The 19,387-nt window shown below is 34.0% G+C and overlaps 1 protein-coding gene across 1 annotated transcript; it reads right to left on the bottom strand.

Moving 5' to 3' along the window:
* Positions 1 to 11,382: 11,382 nt before the first annotated feature.
* Positions 11,383 to 18,960, bottom strand: LOC125677081 (uncharacterized). The gene is made up of 6 exons (XM_056161021.1): positions 18,894 to 18,960; positions 16,410 to 16,476; positions 16,017 to 16,258; positions 15,364 to 15,432; positions 11,867 to 11,917; positions 11,383 to 11,402 (listed from the first exon to the last, which is right to left on the bottom strand). Coding segments are annotated over exons 2-6 (384 nt in total). The 5' UTR covers positions 16,412 to 16,476; positions 18,894 to 18,960.
* Between the last annotated feature and the right edge of the window lie 427 nt (positions 18,961 to 19,387).

Genomic DNA, 19,387 nt, shown 5'->3' with positions numbered 1-19,387 from the left:
ATTCCTAATGGCTCAATCCTTCCCTGGGGGTTATGATTTTAACAAAGTTGAATCTGCATTATGTCAGGAAGCTTTCAAATAAATTTGTACTTTTCTGGTTCAGTGGTTCTTGATACGATTTTTTAAAACATTTTCACTATATGTGCATGCAAATCTATTATCCCCTATTGCGGCCTAAGCCTAACCCCAGGGACTATGATTTTAACACACTTTAATCTACACTATGTAAGAAAGCTGTCATATGAGTTTCAACTCTTTTGACTCAGTGGTTCTTAAATAACCTCACCCTATTTTTGTGATTATCTTCTCTTTGAAAGGGACATGAACCCTCATTTAAATAAAACTGAAAGCACTTTACCCAAGGATACTTTTTGCCAAGTGTAGTTGAAATTGGCTCAATTGTTCTGGAGAAGTAAAAAATAAGAGAAGTTAACAGACAGTCAATGAACAACAGCTCATTAGAAAAACTCAGTTGGGTAGATGACCTAAAGAGTGCCATGTCTCAATTTTGTCCTTATATGATGCAGGGAAAATTCGAATTAGATTAGCCAAAAGTACATCTGGTATGTTCTGAACTTACTTACGAGCCAGCCTTTTTCTTTAGTATGCCAGAGAAAAGGACAAAGCCTGTTAGGAGCACCTTTTTTGCTTATCTTACCTTATACTGCATTTAAAGAATTAACCTATAGAATGTACTAATTTTAGATTTATGTTTTTTCTCTATGTTTGTATGGGTATGGTAAATGTATTGAATTATCTCAATGAGGGAGTCAGTTAAAGTGTCAGTAAGTATAAAAATGGTGTGTGGAATATTGTTTTGCAAAGTTTAGCAGTGTTGATGCAGTTTGATTAAAATGTCTGCGTGACAGACATATAATAGATTAATTAGGAATTGAATTTATGTACCGAAAGATGAGCATTGTCCCCCTTCCATAAACACACATATATGATTTAAGAAATCAAAGCCTTGGGAAAACCTTTTCAGGTAATATTCCCAATGAACTATCCAAATTCTTTCTCCCTACAGTTCAAGATATTGGAAATCGAGCAATTTTAGGGGGTATCAACAAATTTAGACAAGTCAACCTTAATTCTTCTCACCAACACCAACCCCTTCCCTTGAGAGACGATGCTATATGTCTAGATTGGGTCACGATCAAGTAGCAGTGGTGTGCCGACTTCATTGATCAGGAAGGATGGTAAACACACCATAATTTATTTTCTTGTAACACTGTAGATTTATGTGAAATGGGGAACACTTGTTTTTATATGGTTACAACAAGGTTACCGATGCAAGTTACTTTGGTGAATCTTGCCTTCAATGTTGCATTACAGACAAAGTAATTTGGGCCATAACTACGTTATAATTTTATTATATATGGGGTCATAGTTACATAGATGCTGTATGCTATTTATAGATAATATTTGATGTACATGTATATCAGATACCACGTCCTATATACTTTAGTCCTTTTACCGAGTTTTACATTGGCAATATTAGGAATTATGAAATGAATTTCTATTGACAATATATATGGTAAACATACACAGTGCTACCATTAAATATATAGCTTCGAAATTATGCATGGATTTAATCATGAGTGACAACACCTTACTACAGAAAAATTGGGCTTCAATTTTTCTTCTGTGTTTTTAGAACACTGATTCTGGAGGTTGTAATGAATATAGATTTTTAAATATATTCCCCTTTTCCTTATCAGTTTTTCAGTTTTACTTATAGTGGGAGTTTGTGAATATTCTTTTATACCTATCGTTAAGGTGCTGCTTCGTGAGTCCGTATCTGCATTGATAAACCTTTCAGGTTCATATGACATTACTGAAAAAGAAATTTTAAAAAAATCACAATCTGTATACCTGTGTTCCTTAACCTATACAAGAGGCTCATGGACCACATCGCTCATCTGAGTTACCTTGACCCATATCTGAAGACTTTCCATAAATATTTGCATGTAAAACTTTAGTCCATATTGTGGCCTCAACCTACCCCTGGACGTCATTATTTTTACAAACTTGAATCTGCACTATGTCAGGAAGCTTTCATGTAAATCTGAGCTTCTTTGACTAATTGGTTCTTGAGAAGATAATTTTTAAAGATCGTCTTTATGTAGTATCGTGTAAAATTTCGATCCCCTATTGTGGCTCCAACCTACCCCCGGGGGCCTTGATTTGAACAAACTTGAATCTGCACTATGTCAGGAAGCTTTTGTGTAATTCTCAGCTCTTCTGGCTAATTGGCTCTTGAGAAGAATTTTTTAAAGATTGTCCCTATATATTTGTATGTAAAATTTTGATCCTCTATTGTGGCCCCATCCTATCCCTGGGGGCCATGGTTTGAACAAACCTGAATCTGCACTATGTCAGGAAGCTGTCATATAAATTTTAGCTCTTCTGACTCATTGCTTCTTGAGAAGAAGATTTTTAAAGGTTTCCCCTATATATTTCAATATAAAATTTTGATCCCCTGTTGTGGCTCAATCTACCCCCGGGGGCCATATTTTGAACAAACTTAAATCTGCACTATGCCAGGAAGTGTGCATGAAAAATTCTGCTCCTTTGGCCCAGTAATTCTTGAGAAGATTTTTAAATAGCTCCACCCTATGTTTGCATTTTTGTGATTATATCCCCTTTGAACACTGCCCTTCATTTGAAAAAAAAAAACTTGAAACCATTTACCAAAGGATGCTTTTCACCAAGTTTGGTTATAATTGACCCAGTGGTTTTTAAAATGATGAAAATGTGAAAAATTACGATGCCGACGACACCTACGACGACAGACAACATACACATTTTGATCAGAAAAGCTCACTTGAGCCTTCGGTTCAGGTGAGCTAAAAAGCTATCATTCGATGTGCATCCGTTATCTTAAAACATGTCATGTTATTACATTTCCCATCTCACAAGTCTCAGGATGAATTGCTAATGAAACTGTATTTATAAGTATTCTGGAAAATGCAGTGGTTGGGAAGAACACTTAGTTCTTTTGGTTAACATCCAATTAAGTACTTGGTTCTAGTGATGTCTCTAGTTGACACACAGTTACAACATTTCAAACAATAATGCAGTGTATCTGACATGATCACAAGAATTTATGAATTGCCGAGTGATTACAATGAATTCAGTGCATAAGCAACGGAAAATCATACACATAAATTTCTATCACGGAGTTCAAATTATCCAAACACAGCATCGTCTGAACATGGAATAATATCAATGGCATGTATTTCATTCCTTTAAAACATGCAAGTAATGTTTCTTGTTTTGATAGTGGTACCGGTGTCAAAAACAAAATCTTTTTTTTTAGATGAATATAAAACTTATCAAGATATGTACTTGAGACATTTTTAATGCACTCGAAATTTTCATGTAAATTGCAACTTTTCTGGCACAGTGGTTCTTGCTTTTTTCTTTTACATGACCTTAGCTATTCTTTAATCCAATTAACCCGCTGATAATTTATGCTATGCCTGATTAATATTGTTCCAGTGTGTGTGGAGAAGATAATGGAAATTCGAAAACTTAACGACGACAACAGATGCCGGACACATTTGATTAGAAAAGCTGACTTGAGTCTTTGGTTCGGTTGCCTAAAATCCACGAAAATCATTTTCAAAATTAGAATGTGACAGTAGAACAACGGCACGGACATATGATTGGACACGTAAACCTACCAAAAAATACCAGGTTATTATAACAGTATCCAGTGAGAGTATTTTTAAGTGAACTTATTTCGAGTTATTCTGGACTTTAGGGGTATTAAGATGAATCGGCTCGCTTTCAAATTAGTAATCCGTGTGTATTTTATAAAAAGAGCAATACTACTAATTATTTGAGCATATATCTTACCTGATGATGGTTTTTTCAATAGACTGTAATCCCCAAATCCAGGTTCTATTTCTAAAATGAATTATTAAAATACAGTTATAAGTACATGCAGCAATTAGTAAGAATATTCCAGCTGTAGAATGGTTTGATACTGCATTGAAAGTTGGATATACGGGGAATAATCCAATACATTTCCAATACATTGTAAATGGCTTGAACTTTATTAGTTTTGTGAATGTACGATATCTTATCAGATACATAGCTAACTCACAATTGATGGATGGACGTTTGTCACTGTTAAATTCGTTACGAACAACTTCCTTGTTGATCGTCGATATTAACATCTTTCTCAATTGGACCATTACGGTCCCTATCTCATTTTGTGTTGGATTACACTTCTCATTATAAACGATAAGCGTTGTGTTGTATTTAATTATGCAACGAAAAGTTGGACATATTTGCTATTTTCTTACTTTTCTTAATTTGATATACTTTGTATTCAAAGGACCTTTATTGAATACTTATACCGCATGCATGTTTTATTGAGCACTATGTGTGTTAAATTTTGTTTTCATCATTAAGGATTGCCTACGGTGGTGTGTCATGGATGTATGTTTGGACGGATGAAAGGTGAAGATAACAAACAGTGATTAATCCCATAACTCCTACAAGCAATACAGTGGATGAATTGCAAGATGAGCCCACGGTGACCTACTTTTGAGTCACGACATACATTTACATTTCCAGCTAACGTTTTAATGAAAGTACATATGAAATGTTTGATCTGGCGACAGAGACTGCTACCCATCGTTGTTTGAATGTTTGTTTTACATCCCACCCAAGACCTATGCTGAGGGTTATAACAGTGATGGTTCTATAACGTACCAATGTCTGCCGCGATACGGACACTCCTTTTTTAACCATTTTACGGTGGGTATATAGTATAGAATAGTACATATTACAAACAACAGCGACAAAGGTTAATGAAAAATGGCATGAAATGTATTAGAGGTACACGGAATATCAAGTGTTTTACAAACTGTCTGTCGTGTTTTATAGGATTGTAGAATAACGAAATACTTAAACCTCTGGCCTTGAAATTTGTTTTTGTATATTTCTTTTGAAATCATTCTGGAAACCTCAGAAAAATATTGTGAGAAATGTGTCTTTTCTTCTCAAGTTTTAACCTATAAGTTTTTGTTGACCACACCCTGTTCTATCCACATGTACAACTAATTTTAAAGTGATGGTTTTACATTTTCATTTGACACCAAAACGTATCTTTTTTTAAAACAATTTTCGATAATGCATGAGGTCATGAACTGTGTTGTTTTACGTCAGCATACTTCATGAATCACCGTGGGTCGTCGTGAAAAAATATGCTGGCGTGAAGTGTTCGCAGTTCATGTCCTCATGTCCTCATGTATTATCAAAATGATTTTTTTTTCTATTTACATTCTACATTCATTTGCTTCGGCCTTTAAAATAGACCTAGATGTACCTATATCTATCAATATTCATACGCACATTGTTCACGGCTGCATAACATTTCTATTGGACTTGCTATCATTACAGTTGGTAAAGATGTTGAAGGCAAAATATTGGAAATGTAAATATTCTCTTTTAACATCGGGAAATGAATTTATGTTTTTAATAAAATAGGTTCGATGTCATTGTTGCAATGTTGAGATATTCAATGGAAGAAATTCAAAAGTTGTTATCTGTTTCAATGACAAAATTCCGACATTAATTTTAGTTCCACTTAGTGAGGTTCGTCTATCAAAAAATTATATACACGTAGCATTTATCATTAATTAATGAAACTGCTAAATACGCTCGTATCTCTCAAACAATAAATATCTACTTCACAACTGTTTTGAAAAAAAACCACGAATTGCTGAGTAATCATATACTGGGTTTTCACTGTATAATTAAAAATCAACACATTTTACTCATTTCTTGAACATCATCGTAAAATGAATAATTCCCTGCAAAATCTCCGTCACATTGATAAAATTATACACACAGATCGGATCACCTCCTATGGTACGCCGTTTTCATATTTATTACTCTCTAAAAATATCATCAATGTTATAAGATATCTTTAAAATTTTATAAGATGACTTAAAAATTTATGAGATTCTTATGTCCTTTCATCACTATTCGTTATCTACTCCTTTCATCCTTTATAACATTTCCTATAAAAATATGAGATATATTATTTTCCTTATAAGATATATCATTGAACATAGGATATAACTTATAGAGTATATAATTTATCTCATAAACTTTATAAGATATAATATAATATATATTGTAACCTATATTTTATGATATATCTCATAAACTGTATGATATGACGAGTTGAATATACAAGATAACTGATCAAGGTGAAATTTGTTATATAGTTCATACTTTATCAAGTATCATTTGAGTTTACTTTTGTAAGATATCTAACAAAACATATTAAATACTTTGTTTATTTTATAAGACGCCTCATATAGTTGACGAGACATCTTATAAATATTCATTATCTTATAAAATATCTTATAAATTTGGTGAGATATCTTACAAAAGATAAAATATATGTTATATGCTTTACATGATATCTTCTAAAAAGAAATTTATCAGATATCTTCATTTTTTATAAGATATCTAATGGATTTTATAACGTATAGTACTTAATATACAATATATCGTATAAAGTTTAGGAATATCTTATATAGTTTATAACATACCATATACATCTTTTGAGATAACATACAAACTGTACCTTATATGAGATATCTTATAAATTTGATATTGATCAGATATCTTATGAAATATAGAAGATATCTCATAAATCATACAATATAGCTTTATAGAGGAATATTATAAATAAGCGTGTCATACATCTCATTATTTTCTGTCGCATTGCCAGATAGAATTAAGTGTATTAATACTCCTGACATTGAGAAATCTCCAGAAAAATTCCGAAGAAGAGCGAAGCAAAATGAATCCAGTTAGAGATATCTAAAAATGTGAACCATCCCGCGTATCATGTGATGAATTAAAATATCTCATTAACCAAAATCAGATGCTTCTTAAATGATACAATTTACATTCACATCAAAAGTTAGAACAGAAACGTGCAAAATAAGCATATTTGAAGACTATCTGGATTGCACCAAAACTCAAGTTGGTTTTGAGCTTTTGTTTAAAGATCTTATCAATCGTTGAATGAATGTAAGGATATCATTAATGTAACAACAGAGTAAACAAGAGGTCAGTGGGCCAAATCGCTCACCTGAGTCACATTGACCAATATTTAAAGAATTATCTCTATATATTCGCGTGTAAGACTTTGATCCCTAACGTGTCCCCAACTTACCCCAGGGGGCCATGATTCTACAAACTTAAATCTGCACTATGTCTGACAGCTATCATATAAATGTAAACTTTCCTGGCTCAGTAGTTTTTGAAAGAAGATTTTTAAAGACTTCCTCAAACATTTGTATCTAAATGTTGATCCCCTAGTGTGGCCCCATCCTAGACCCTGTGACCATGATATTTATAGATTTGAATATGCACTATGTCATGAATCTATCATATAGATATAAACTTGTCTGGCAGAGTGGTTCTTAAGGAAAAGTTTTAAAGATTTCCCTAATATACATGTATATGTATGTAAAACTTTGATTCCCTTTAATAGTGGTCCCACCCTACCCCCTGGGGGCCATGCTTTGAACAAACTTGTATCTGCTTTTGTCAGTAAGCTGTTATGTGAATATAAACTTTTCTGGTCGAGTGGTTTTTCAGAAATTTTTTGAAGATTTTCCAGATATTTTTATATGCAAAATTTTGATTCCTTATTATGGCTCAATCTTTCCGCCGAGGTTATGATTTTAACAAACTTGAATCTGCACTATGTCAGGAAGCTTTCAAATAAATTTGTACTTTTCTGACTCAGTGGTTCTTGATACGATTTTTTAAAAACAGTTTCACTATATGTGCATGTAAATCCATTATCCCCTATTGCGGCCCAACCCTAACCCCAGGGACCATGATTTTAATCTGCACTATGTATGGAAGCTGTCAAATGAGTTTCAACTCTTTTGACTCAGTGGTTCTTAAATAACCTCACCCTATTTTTGCATTTTTGTGATTATCTTTTCTTTGAAAGAGACATGAACCCTCATTTGCATAAACTTGAAAGCACTTTCTCCAAGGATACTTTTTGCCAAGTGCAGTTGAAATTGGCTCAGTCGTTCTAGAGAAGAAGTAAAAAATATGAAAAGTTTACCGACAGTCGACGAACAACAGCTCATTAGAAAAGCTCCGTTGGGTAGATGACCTAAAAAGTGTCATGTCACAATTTTGTCCTTATATGATGCAGGGGAAATTCGAATTAGATTATCCAAAAGTACATCTGGTATGTTCTGAACTTAGTTACGAGCGAGCCTTTTTCTCTAGTATACCAGGGAAAAGGACAAAGCCTGTTAGGAGCACCGTTTTTGCTTATCTTACGTTATACTGTATTTGAAGAATTAAACTATACAATGTACTAATTTTAGATTTATGTTTTTTTCAATATGTTTGTATGGGTATGTTAAACGTATTGAATTATCTCAATGAGGGAGTCAGTTAAAGTGTCAGTAAGTATAAATATGATGTGTGGAATATTGTTTTGCAAAGTTTAGCGGTGTTGATGCAGTTTGATTAAAATGTATGTGTGACAGACATAACAAAAGAACATGGTAGTAGATTAATTAGGAATTGAATCCATGTACCGAAAGATGAGCACTGTCCCCCTTCCATACACACATATATATGATTTTAGAAATCAAAGCCTTGGGAAAACCTTTTCAGGTAATGTTCCCAATGACGTATCCAAATTCTCCCTCCCTACAGTTTAAGATATTGGAGATCGAGCTATTTTAGGGGGTATCAATAAATCTAGACAAGTCAACTTTAATTCTTCTCATATACACCAACCCCTTCCCTTGAGAGACAATGCTACGTGCCTAGATTGGGAGACGATCAAGTAGCAGTGGTGTGGCGACTTCATTGATCAGGAAGGATGGTGAATACATCATAACAATTTATGTTCTTGTAATTTTATGTGAAATGGGGAACACTTGTTTTTATATGGTTACAACAGGGTTAACGTTGCAAGCTACTTTGGTGAATGTTGCTTTCAATGTTGCATTACAGACAAAGTATTTTGGGCCATAACTACGTTATAATTTTATTATATATGGGGTCATAGTTGCATAGTTGTTGCATGCTATTTATAGATAATATCTTATGTACATGTACATCAGATACCACGTCCTATATACCTTAGTCCTTTTACCGAGTTTTACATTGGCAAATATTAGGAATTATGAAATGAATTTCTATTGACAATCTATATGGCAAACATACAAAGTGCTACCATTAAATACATAGATTCGAAATTATGCATGGATTTAATCATGAGTGACAACACCTTACTACAGAAAAATTAAACTTCGATTTTTCTTCTGTGTTTTTAGAACACTGATTCTGGAGGTTGTAATCAATATAGACTTTAAAATAGATTCCCCTTTTTCTTATCAGTTTTTCAGTTTTACTTATAGTGGGAGTTTGTGAATATTCTTTTATCCCTATAATTGGGGTTCCGCGTCGTGAGTCCAAATCTATATTGATAAACCTTTCAAGTTCATGTGACATTTCTAAAAAATCACAATCCGTATACATGTGTTCGTTAACCTATACAAGAGGCTCATGGGCCACATCGCTCACCTGAGTTACTTTGACCCATATCTGAAGGCTTTCCATAAACATTTGCATGTAAAACCTTAGTCCGTATTGTGGCCTCAACCTACCCCTGGACGCCATGATTTTTACAAACTTGAATCTGCACTAACTCAGGAAGCTTTCATGTAAATCTCAGCTCCTCTGGCTCATTGGTTCTTGAGAAGATAATTTTTAAAGATTTTCTTTATGTAGTATCATGTAAAACTTCCATCCCCTATTGTGGCCCCGACCCACCCTCGGGGGCCTTGATTTGAACAAACTTGAATCTGCACTATGTCAGGAAGCTTTTATGTAATTCTTAGCTCTTCTGGCTAATTGGCTCTTGAGAAGACTTTTTTAAAGATTTTCCCTATATATTTCTATGTAAAAATTTGATCTCTTATTGTGGCCCCAATCTACACTTGGGGGCCAGGATCTGAACAAACTTAAATCTGCACTATGTCAGAAAGCTGCCATATAAATTTTAGCTCTTCTGACTTATTGGCTCTTGAGAAGATTTTTAAAGATTTCCCCTATATATTTCAATATAAAAGTTTAATCCCCAATTGTGGCTCAATCTATCCCCAGGGGCCATAATTTGAACAAACTTAAATCTGCACTGTCAGGAAGCGTGCATAAAAAATTCAGCTCCTCTGGCCCAGTAGTTCTTGAGAAGAAGATTTTTAAATAGCTCCACCCTATGTTTGCATTTTTGTTACTATATCCCCTTTGAAGGGGGAATGGCCCTTCATTTAAAAAAAAACTTTAAACCCTTTACCAAAGGATGCTTTTGACCAAGTTTGGTTAAAATTGGCCCAGTGGTTTTTGAGAAGATGAAAATGTGAAAAAGAAGAGGTACTGTGAGCAATGCTCACTAAGAATAACCCCCGCTTACCCCAATCTCCCAAAGGATGTTGGTGATAGGTATAAACTTCCTCTTTTCTGAGTGTAAAAAAGAAATGGCATGACAAACCCAACCATATTGCTACTTCGATGTCCAGTGCGCGTGACCTTTGACCTGCTGACCCCAAAATCGATAGGGAACATCTTCATCCCATTGGTAGTCCATATGCATGATATAGTGAGTGTAGGTGGAAAGAATAACGCTTTAGAGCCCGGAAACCATATTGCTACTTCAATGTCCAGAGCGCTTGACCTTTGACGTTTTGACCCCAAAATCGTAAGGGAACATCTTCATCCCATGGGTAGTTCATATATATGATATGGTGACGGTAGGTGGAAAGGATAATGCTTTAGAGCCCGGAAACCATTGCGTCCACAGACGGACGGACGGACAGACGGACAACCCGATTCCAGTATACCCCCCCCCCACAACTTGTTGCGGGGGTATAATTACGATGCCAACGACGCCGACGACGACAGACAACAGACATATTTTGATCAGAAAAGCTCACTTGAGCCTTCAGTTCAGGTGAGCTAAAAAGCTATCATTCGATGTGCATCCGTTATCTTAAAACATGCCATTTTATTACAATTCCCATCTCACAAGTCCCATGATTAATTGCTAATGAAACTGTATTTATAAGTATTCTGGAAAATGCAGTGGTTAGGAAGAAAACTTAGTTCTTTTGGTTAACATCCAATTATGTACTTGGTTCTAGTGATGTCTCTAGTTGACACACAGTTACAACATTTCAAACAATAATGCAGCGTATCTGACATGATCACAAGAATTTATGAATTGCCGAGTGATTACAATGAATTCAGTGGATAAGCAACGGAAAATCATACACATACATTTCTATCACGGAGTTAAAATTATCCAAACACAGCATCGTCTGAACATGGGATAATATAAATGACATGTATCTCATTCCTCTAAAACATGCAAGTAACGTTTCTTGTTTTGATAGTGGTGTCAAAAACAAAATCTTTTTTAGATGAATATAAAACTTATCAAGATATGTACTTCAGACATTTTTAATGCACTCGATGTCACGAAATGTTCATGTAAATTACAACTTTTCTGGCACAGTGCTTCTTGATTTTTTCTTTTGCATGACCTTAGCTATTCTTTAATCCAATTAACCCGCTGATAATTTCTTTTATGCCTGATTAATATTGTTCCAGTGTTTGTAGAAAAGAAAAATGGAAATTCGAAAACTTAACGACGACAACAGATGCCGGACAGATTTGATTAGAAAAGCTGACTTGAGTCTTTGGTTCGGGTGCCTAAAATCCACGAAAATCATTGTCAAAATTAGAATATGACAGTAGAACATTATTTGAATGTATATCTTACCTGATAAATGTTTTCCCCACATACTGTAATTCCCTAATCCAGGTGCTATTCCTAAAATGAATTAATAAAATACATTGATAAGTACATGCAACAATTAGTAAGAATATTCCGGCTGTAGAATGGTTTGATACAGTATTGAAGATCGGATATACAGGAAATAATCCAATACATTGTAAATGGCTTGAACTTTATTAGTTTTGTGAATGTACGATATTTTATCAGATACATAGCTAACTCACAATTGGTCGATGGATGTCTGTCACTGTTAAATTCGTTACGAACAACTTCCTTTTTGATCGTCGATATTAACATCTTTCTCAATTGGACCATTATGGTCCCTATTTCGTTTTGTGTTGGATTTCACTTCTTATTATAAACGATAAGCGTCATGTTGTATTTAATTTTGCAACCAAAAGTTGGACATATTTGCTTTTTTCTTACTTTTCTTAATTTGATAATTTGTATTCAAAGGACCTTTATTGAATAATCATACCGCATGCATGTTTTATTGAGCACTATGTGTGTTAAATTGCGTCTTCGTCATTAAGGATTGCCTACGGTGGTGCGTCATGGATGTATATTTGGAGGAATGACAGGTGAAGATAACAAACAGTGATTAATCCCATAAGTCCTACAAACAATACAGTGGATGAATTGCAAGATGAGCCCATGGTAACCTACTTTTGAGTCACACACACTTATCCATTTCAGGCAAACGTTTTAATAAAAGTACATATGAAATGTTTGATCCAGCGACAGATAATGCTACCCACCGTTGTTTGAATGTTTGTTTTACATCCCGTCGAAGATTTGTCAATCATATTTAGACCTCGCCAGCTCTATGCAATCTAATAAGAATTAGATCCCAGGACCCGCTCATCTACTATCGCTACAAATATGATCTAATTTTAATTTGATTGCAGCTGTACGTAAAGTACCACAAATTTAGACCCATGCTGAGAGACATAACGGTGATGGTTCTATAACGTGCCAATGCCTGCCGCGATACGGACACCCTTTTTTACCATTTTACGGTGGGTATATAGTATAGAATAGTATAGATTACAAACAACAACGGCGACAATGGTTAATGAAAAATGGCATGAGATGTATTCGAGGTACACGGAATATCAAGTGTTTTACAAACTGTCTGTCGTGTTTTATAGGATTGTAGAATAACATAATACTTAAACCTCTGGCCTTGAAATTTGTTTTTGTATATTTCTTTTGAAATCATTCTGGAAACCTCACAAAAATATTGTGAGAAATGTGTATTTTCTTCTCAAGTTTTAACCTATAAATTTTTGTTGACCCCACCCTGTTCTATCCACATGTACAACTAATTTTGAAGTAATGGTATTACATTTTCATTTAACACCAAAACGTATTTTATTTAAAAATAATTTTTGAAAATGCATAAGGTCATGAACTGTGTCGTTTTACGTCAGCATACTTCATGAATCACCGTGGGTCGTCGTGAAAAGAATATGCTGCTGTGAGGTGTCCTCAGTTCATGTCCTCATGTATTATCAAAATGACATTCTTTTTTATATTTACATTCTACATTCATTTGCTTCGGCCTTTAAAATAGACCTAGATGTACTATATCTATCAATATTCATACGCACATTGTTCACGGCTGCATAACATTTCTATTGGACTTGCTATCATTACAGTTGGTAAAGATATTGAAGGCAAAATATTGGAAATGTAAATATTCTCTTTTAACATCGGGAAATGAATTTATGTTTTTAATAAAATAGTTTCGATGTCACTATTGCAATGTTGAGATATTCAATGGAAGAAATTCAAAAGTTGTTATCTGTTTCAATGACAAAATTCCGACATTAATTTTAGTTCCACTAAGTGAAGTTCGTCTTTCACAAAATTATATACATGTAGCATTTATCATTAATCAATGAAACTGCTTAATACGCACGTATCTCTAAAACAATAAGTATCTACTTCATAACTATTTTGAAAAAAAAATCACGAATTGCTGAGTAATCATATACTGGTTTTCACTGTATAAATAAAAATCAACACATTATACTTATCTCTTGAACATCATCGTAAAATGAATAATTCCCTACAAAATATCCGTCACATTGATAAAATTATACACACAGATCGGATCACCTCCTATGGTACGCCGTTTTCATATTTATTACTCTCTAAAAATATCATCAATGTTATAAGATATCTTTAAAAATTTATAAGGTGACTTAAAAAAATTGAGATTTCTTATGTCCTGTCATCACTATTCGTTATCTTCACCTTTCATCCTTTATAAGATTTCTTAGAAAAATATGAGATATATTATATTCCTTACAAGATATCTCATTGAACATAGGATATATCTTATAGAGAATATATCTCATAAACTTTATAAGATATAATACAATATATCTTCTAACCTTTATAAAAAAAAGCGTATAAGATATCTGAAATATTTCATGATATATCTCATAAACTGTATGAGCTACTCTTCCAGACAAGTTTATATCTATATGATAGATTCCTAACGTAGTACATATTTAAATTTATAAACATCATGGTTCCGGGGGCTAGGATGGGAACACACTAGGGGATCAACGTTTTACATACAAATGTGTAGGGAAATCTTTTAAAAATCTACTTTCAAAAACTACTGAGCCAGGGAAGTTTACATTTATATGAAAGCTGTCAGACATAGTGCAGATTTAAGTTTGTAGAATCATGGCCCCCGGGGGTAAGTTAGGGACACATTAGAGATCAGAGTCTTACACGCGAATATATAGAGATAATTCTTTAAATATTGGTCAAGTGACTCAGGTGAGCGATTTGGCCCACGGACCCCTTGTTTACCCTGTTGATACATTAATGATATCCTTGCATTCATTCAACGATTGATAAGATCTTTAAACAAAAGCTCAAAACCAACTTGAGCTTTGGTGCAATCCAGATAGTCTTCAAATATGCTTATTTTGCACGTTTCTGTTTTAACTTTTGATGTGAATGTAACTTGTATCATTTAAGAAGCATCTGATTTTGGTTAATGTGATACTCTAATTCATCACATGATACGCGGGATGGTTCACATTTTTAGATATTTCTAACTGGATTCGTTTTGATTGTCACTTCTTCGGAATATTTCTGGAGATTACTCAATGTCACGAGTATTCATACACTTAATTCTATCTGGCATGCGACAGAAAATAATGAGATGTATGACACGCTTATTTATAATATTCCTCTATAAAGCTATATTGTATGATTGATGAGATATATTCTATCTTCCATAAGATATCTGATCAAATTGTGCCTGGATTTAATCATGGGTGACAACACGTTAGTATAGAAAAAAATGGATTTCGCTTTTTCTTCTGAAATATTTTGTGGTTTTAGAACTTTGTTTTTCGAGGTAGTAATCAATATCAATTTTTCAATATGGTCCTCTTTTTCTTATTAGTTATCAGTTTTACTTACTGGAAGTTTGTAAATATATTATTTTATACCTATCGGTGAAGTGCTGCGTCGTATGTCCGTATCTGCATTGATAAACCTTTCAAGTTCATTTGAAATTTCTGAAAAAGAAATTTTGAAAACATCATAATCTGAATACATGTAGTCGTTAACATATAAGAGATATCGCTCGATGTGCATCCGTTATCTTAAAGCATGTAATTCTACTTCAATTACCGTATCACAAGTCTCAGGACCAATTGCTAATGATACTGTATTTATAAGTATTCTGGAAAATGCAGTGGTTGGGAAGAAAACTTAGTTCTTTTGGTTAGCATCCAATTAATTAGTTCTATTGATGTCTCTAGTTGGCACCCACTTACACTATTTCAAACAATAATGCAGTGTAACTGATGTAATGAAAAGAACTTCTGAATTGCCGAGTGATTACAATGAATTCAGTGGATAAGCAACCGAAAATAATACACAACAATTTCTATCAAGGAGTTCAAATTATCCAAACACAGCATCATCTGAACATGAAATAATATCAATGGCATGTATTTCATTCCTGTAAAACATGCAAGTAATGTTTCTTGTTTTGATAGTGGTGTCAAGAACGAAATCATTGGATGAATATACACCTTATCAAGACATGTACTTCAGACAATTTTGTTGTAATTTGTAGATGCATAAGGTTTTGTACCTTCTTCGCTTTGTCCATCTTTTCTAGCTCTGTTCCTTTTCCTCAAACGGACTATCCAAAATAGAAAGATTGCAAGAACAAGAACGATGACTCCAGCAAAACTGCCTGTTAGTATTGCCTTCAGGACATTGTCATCAGACTGAATGGCTGTGTTCATGGTAGAATTAAAGGTTGTGTCTGTGATATTCGATATATTTCTGGGTGTTGAAGTGAACGTCTCATTCGAGAAAGGCGTTGTCTCCCTGTTTTATGTAGTGAAAGCAATATTTTAATTTCATATAACAAGAACATAACAGGATTATTTTCTATTTAAAACAGAAACGATAGACTTATCTTTATAATATGTTTGTTGATTTAACCTCTTTCTGTTTCTTACCATCTTTCTTAACTTACATATTTGGACAGGTTGGATCTTCATAATAGCATCGATCTTGGGTATTAATTTGATGACAGGCTGGATCTGAAAAAGAGAAAAGGTAGCCTGAAATATTTACACTCTGCGTGATATCTGTAAATCCACAACACAAAAAGATCACATATGGAATTTTACAAAGAGTGCAACCGCATGTTCAGAATAAAATGTAAATGCAAGGATTTTATTGTCAAACATATCCAACTCTGTGTTGTTTTTTTAAAGCATTAAACCTACCATTGAAACATATAACTTACTTTCTATGCTTGATTAAAGATGTTATGTATTTACCATACTTAGAGGGGTAGAAAAGTTCATTTTGCTGATTTTGTTTCTTCATCTAAAATCATCTTATTTCCTTCTAATATTATTTTTAAAAAGATAAATAAATGAAATTTATCAACTTTGAAATGATCCACTGTGCGTCAAAATTTACATTAGGTGCCAACTTATATAACAGATTGATTTTTTTTCCAACAAGCAAAAATTGAGGGATGTAGGAATATTATAATTGTTTTAAATTTGGAAATAAGGCAGATAAATACATGGAATTGTTATTAATTACAAAAGTGACCTGTTTAGTCAAATGGACTCATTTCAATTATTTAAAATAAAACGACCTTTACTATCCCTTTAACAATAGCTTACCTTGTATTTTCTGATCTTTTGTATTTAATTAAAATTTACAATGACTTTTCATACAAATGTGATTTATTTACAATAGTTAGCAATACATCATTATATTTTCTCTATAAACATATTCTATTGATTATAATTTATAAATTTTGTTTACTTACGCTGTGATAAAACATAACATAATTAATGGAATCATGTATTAACTTTTGCTTTTACAACATGCATGTATGTAAAACTTGTACTTGACCAATTTTGATGTATCATATACACATAGCGAGAAATAATGTCTCTTCAGTGATGCTCAAGCAGAAATGTTGGAAATTCGAAATAACAATAAACTTGTGAGAGCTAAAAGGACAAGAGGCCCATGGGCAATATCGCTCACCTGAGTCACCTTGATCCATATCTCAAGACGTTCCATATATATTTGCATGTAAAGCCTTAGTCCCTATTATGGCCCAAACTACCCTTTGCAAACTTGAATCTACACTATGTCAGAAAGCTCTCATATATATGTCAACTTCTTTGGCCCAATGGTTCTTGAGAAGAAGATTTTTAAAGCTTTCTCCTATATTTGTATGTAAAACTTTGACCCCCCCCCACCTCACTTGTGGTCCCATTCTACCCCCGGGGGCCATGATTTGAACAAACTTAAATCTGCACTATGTCGGAAAGTTTTCTTGTAAATATCAGCTTTTCTGACTTAGTGGTTATTGAAAAGATTTTTGCTATATATTTGTATGTAAAACTTTGATCCCCTCTTGTGGCTCCATCCAACCCCCGGAACCCATGATTTGAACAAACGTGAATCTGCATTAAGTCAGAAAGCTTTCAAGTAAATCTCAGCTTTTATGGCTTAGTGGTTCTTGAGAAGAAGATTTTTAAAGTTTTTCCCTATATATTTGTATGTAGGGGATGCTTACTCCTCCTAGGCACCTGATCCAACCTCTGGTGTGTCCAGGGGTCCGTGTTTGCCCAACTATCTATTTTGTATTACTTGTAGGAGTTATGAGATTGATCACTGTTCGTTATCTTCACCTTGCATGTAAAACTTTGATCCCCCCCCCCCTTCTGGCACCATCCTACCCCGGGGGCCATGATTTGAACAAACTTGAATCTGACTATGTCAGAAAGTTTTCATGTAAAGATCAGCTTTTCTGGCTCAGTGGTTCTTGAGAAGATTTTTCCTATATATTTGTATGTAAAATTTTGATCCCCTATTGTGGCCCCATCCAACCCCCGGGGCCCATGATTTGAACGAACTTGAATTTGCATTATGTCAGAAAGTTTTCTTGTAAAAATCAGCTTTACTGACTCAGTGGTTCTTGAGAAGAAGATTTTAAAAGATTATTCCTATATATTTGTATGTAAAACTTTTATCCCCTATTGTGGCCCCATTTAACCCCCGGGGCCCATGATTTGAATAAACTTGAATCTGCATTATGTCAGGAAGATTTCAGGTTAATATCAGCTCTTCTGGCCTAGTGGTTCTTGAGAAGAAGATTTTTAAATGACCCCACCCTATTTTTGCATTTTTGTGATTATCTCCCCTTTGACAGGGACATGGCCCTTCATTTGAACAAACTTGAAAGGCCTTCGTCCAAGGATGCCTTTGGCCATGTTTGGTTGAAATTGGCGCAGTGGTTCTGGAGAAGAAGTCGAAAATGTGAAAAGTTTAACAGACAGACGGACAGACAGACAGACAAACAGACGACGGACAAAAAGCGATCAGAAAAGCTCACTTGAGCTTTCAGCTCAGGTGAGCTAAAAACTAGAGTGTCAGTAGAATGTATGCATAACCATTATTTAAATCAATATAGTGTACTTACATTTATACAGATCAGCACTTTTGAAGTAATCCGTTGTACAGCCCTTCTTAAAGTTGGTACAGCTAACTGCGTCATAGCTTCCATCATTGTATACTTTCAAACAGGTGCCTGGTTGGAGAGCAAGTGGTTACAGTATCAATATCAATAAGTAAAGGAAGTGTCGGATACAAAATATCCGTACAGAACTGAGTATTACTTAAAGTATCGATCACTAGGCCAACTGGGTTATCAGATGTATCAGAGATATCCTGTTCTACATCTGTAAGCTCAATTCTAATATCCAGCAACAGTATGAAACAATATGTGTTTTTAAAACTTACATACCCCCGAAAGTGCCTATACTGATAAAAGACTTTAAATAAAATGAAATATGTAACATTAACACGGTCTGACTAATGTGAACCCGTCCTAGAGTAAAACAAGATGTGTTTGTGAAACAAATGCCCCCGATAATGGCCAAGGTCACAATGAAGGATAAATATATTGCTTCTAGT

This window comes from Ostrea edulis, chromosome 3 (genome assembly GCF_947568905.1).
Source record: "Ostrea edulis chromosome 3, xbOstEdul1.1, whole genome shotgun sequence".
In the NCBI taxonomy this organism is placed as follows: Eukaryota; Metazoa; Mollusca; class Bivalvia; order Ostreida; family Ostreidae; genus Ostrea; species Ostrea edulis.
This window is presented reverse-complemented; position numbering and strand designations above follow the sequence as displayed.

Coding starts and splice junctions, on each gene's coding strand:
- LOC125677081 (XM_056161021.1), bottom strand. Junction 15,433..16,016: donor AGATGGACAAAGCGAAGAAG/GTACAAAACCTT, acceptor TTTCTTTTTCAG/AAATTTCAAATGAACTTGAA. Junction 11,403..11,866: donor GTGGGGAAAACATTTATCAG/GTAAGATATACA, acceptor TCCCATGTTCAG/ACGATGCTGTGTTTGGATAA.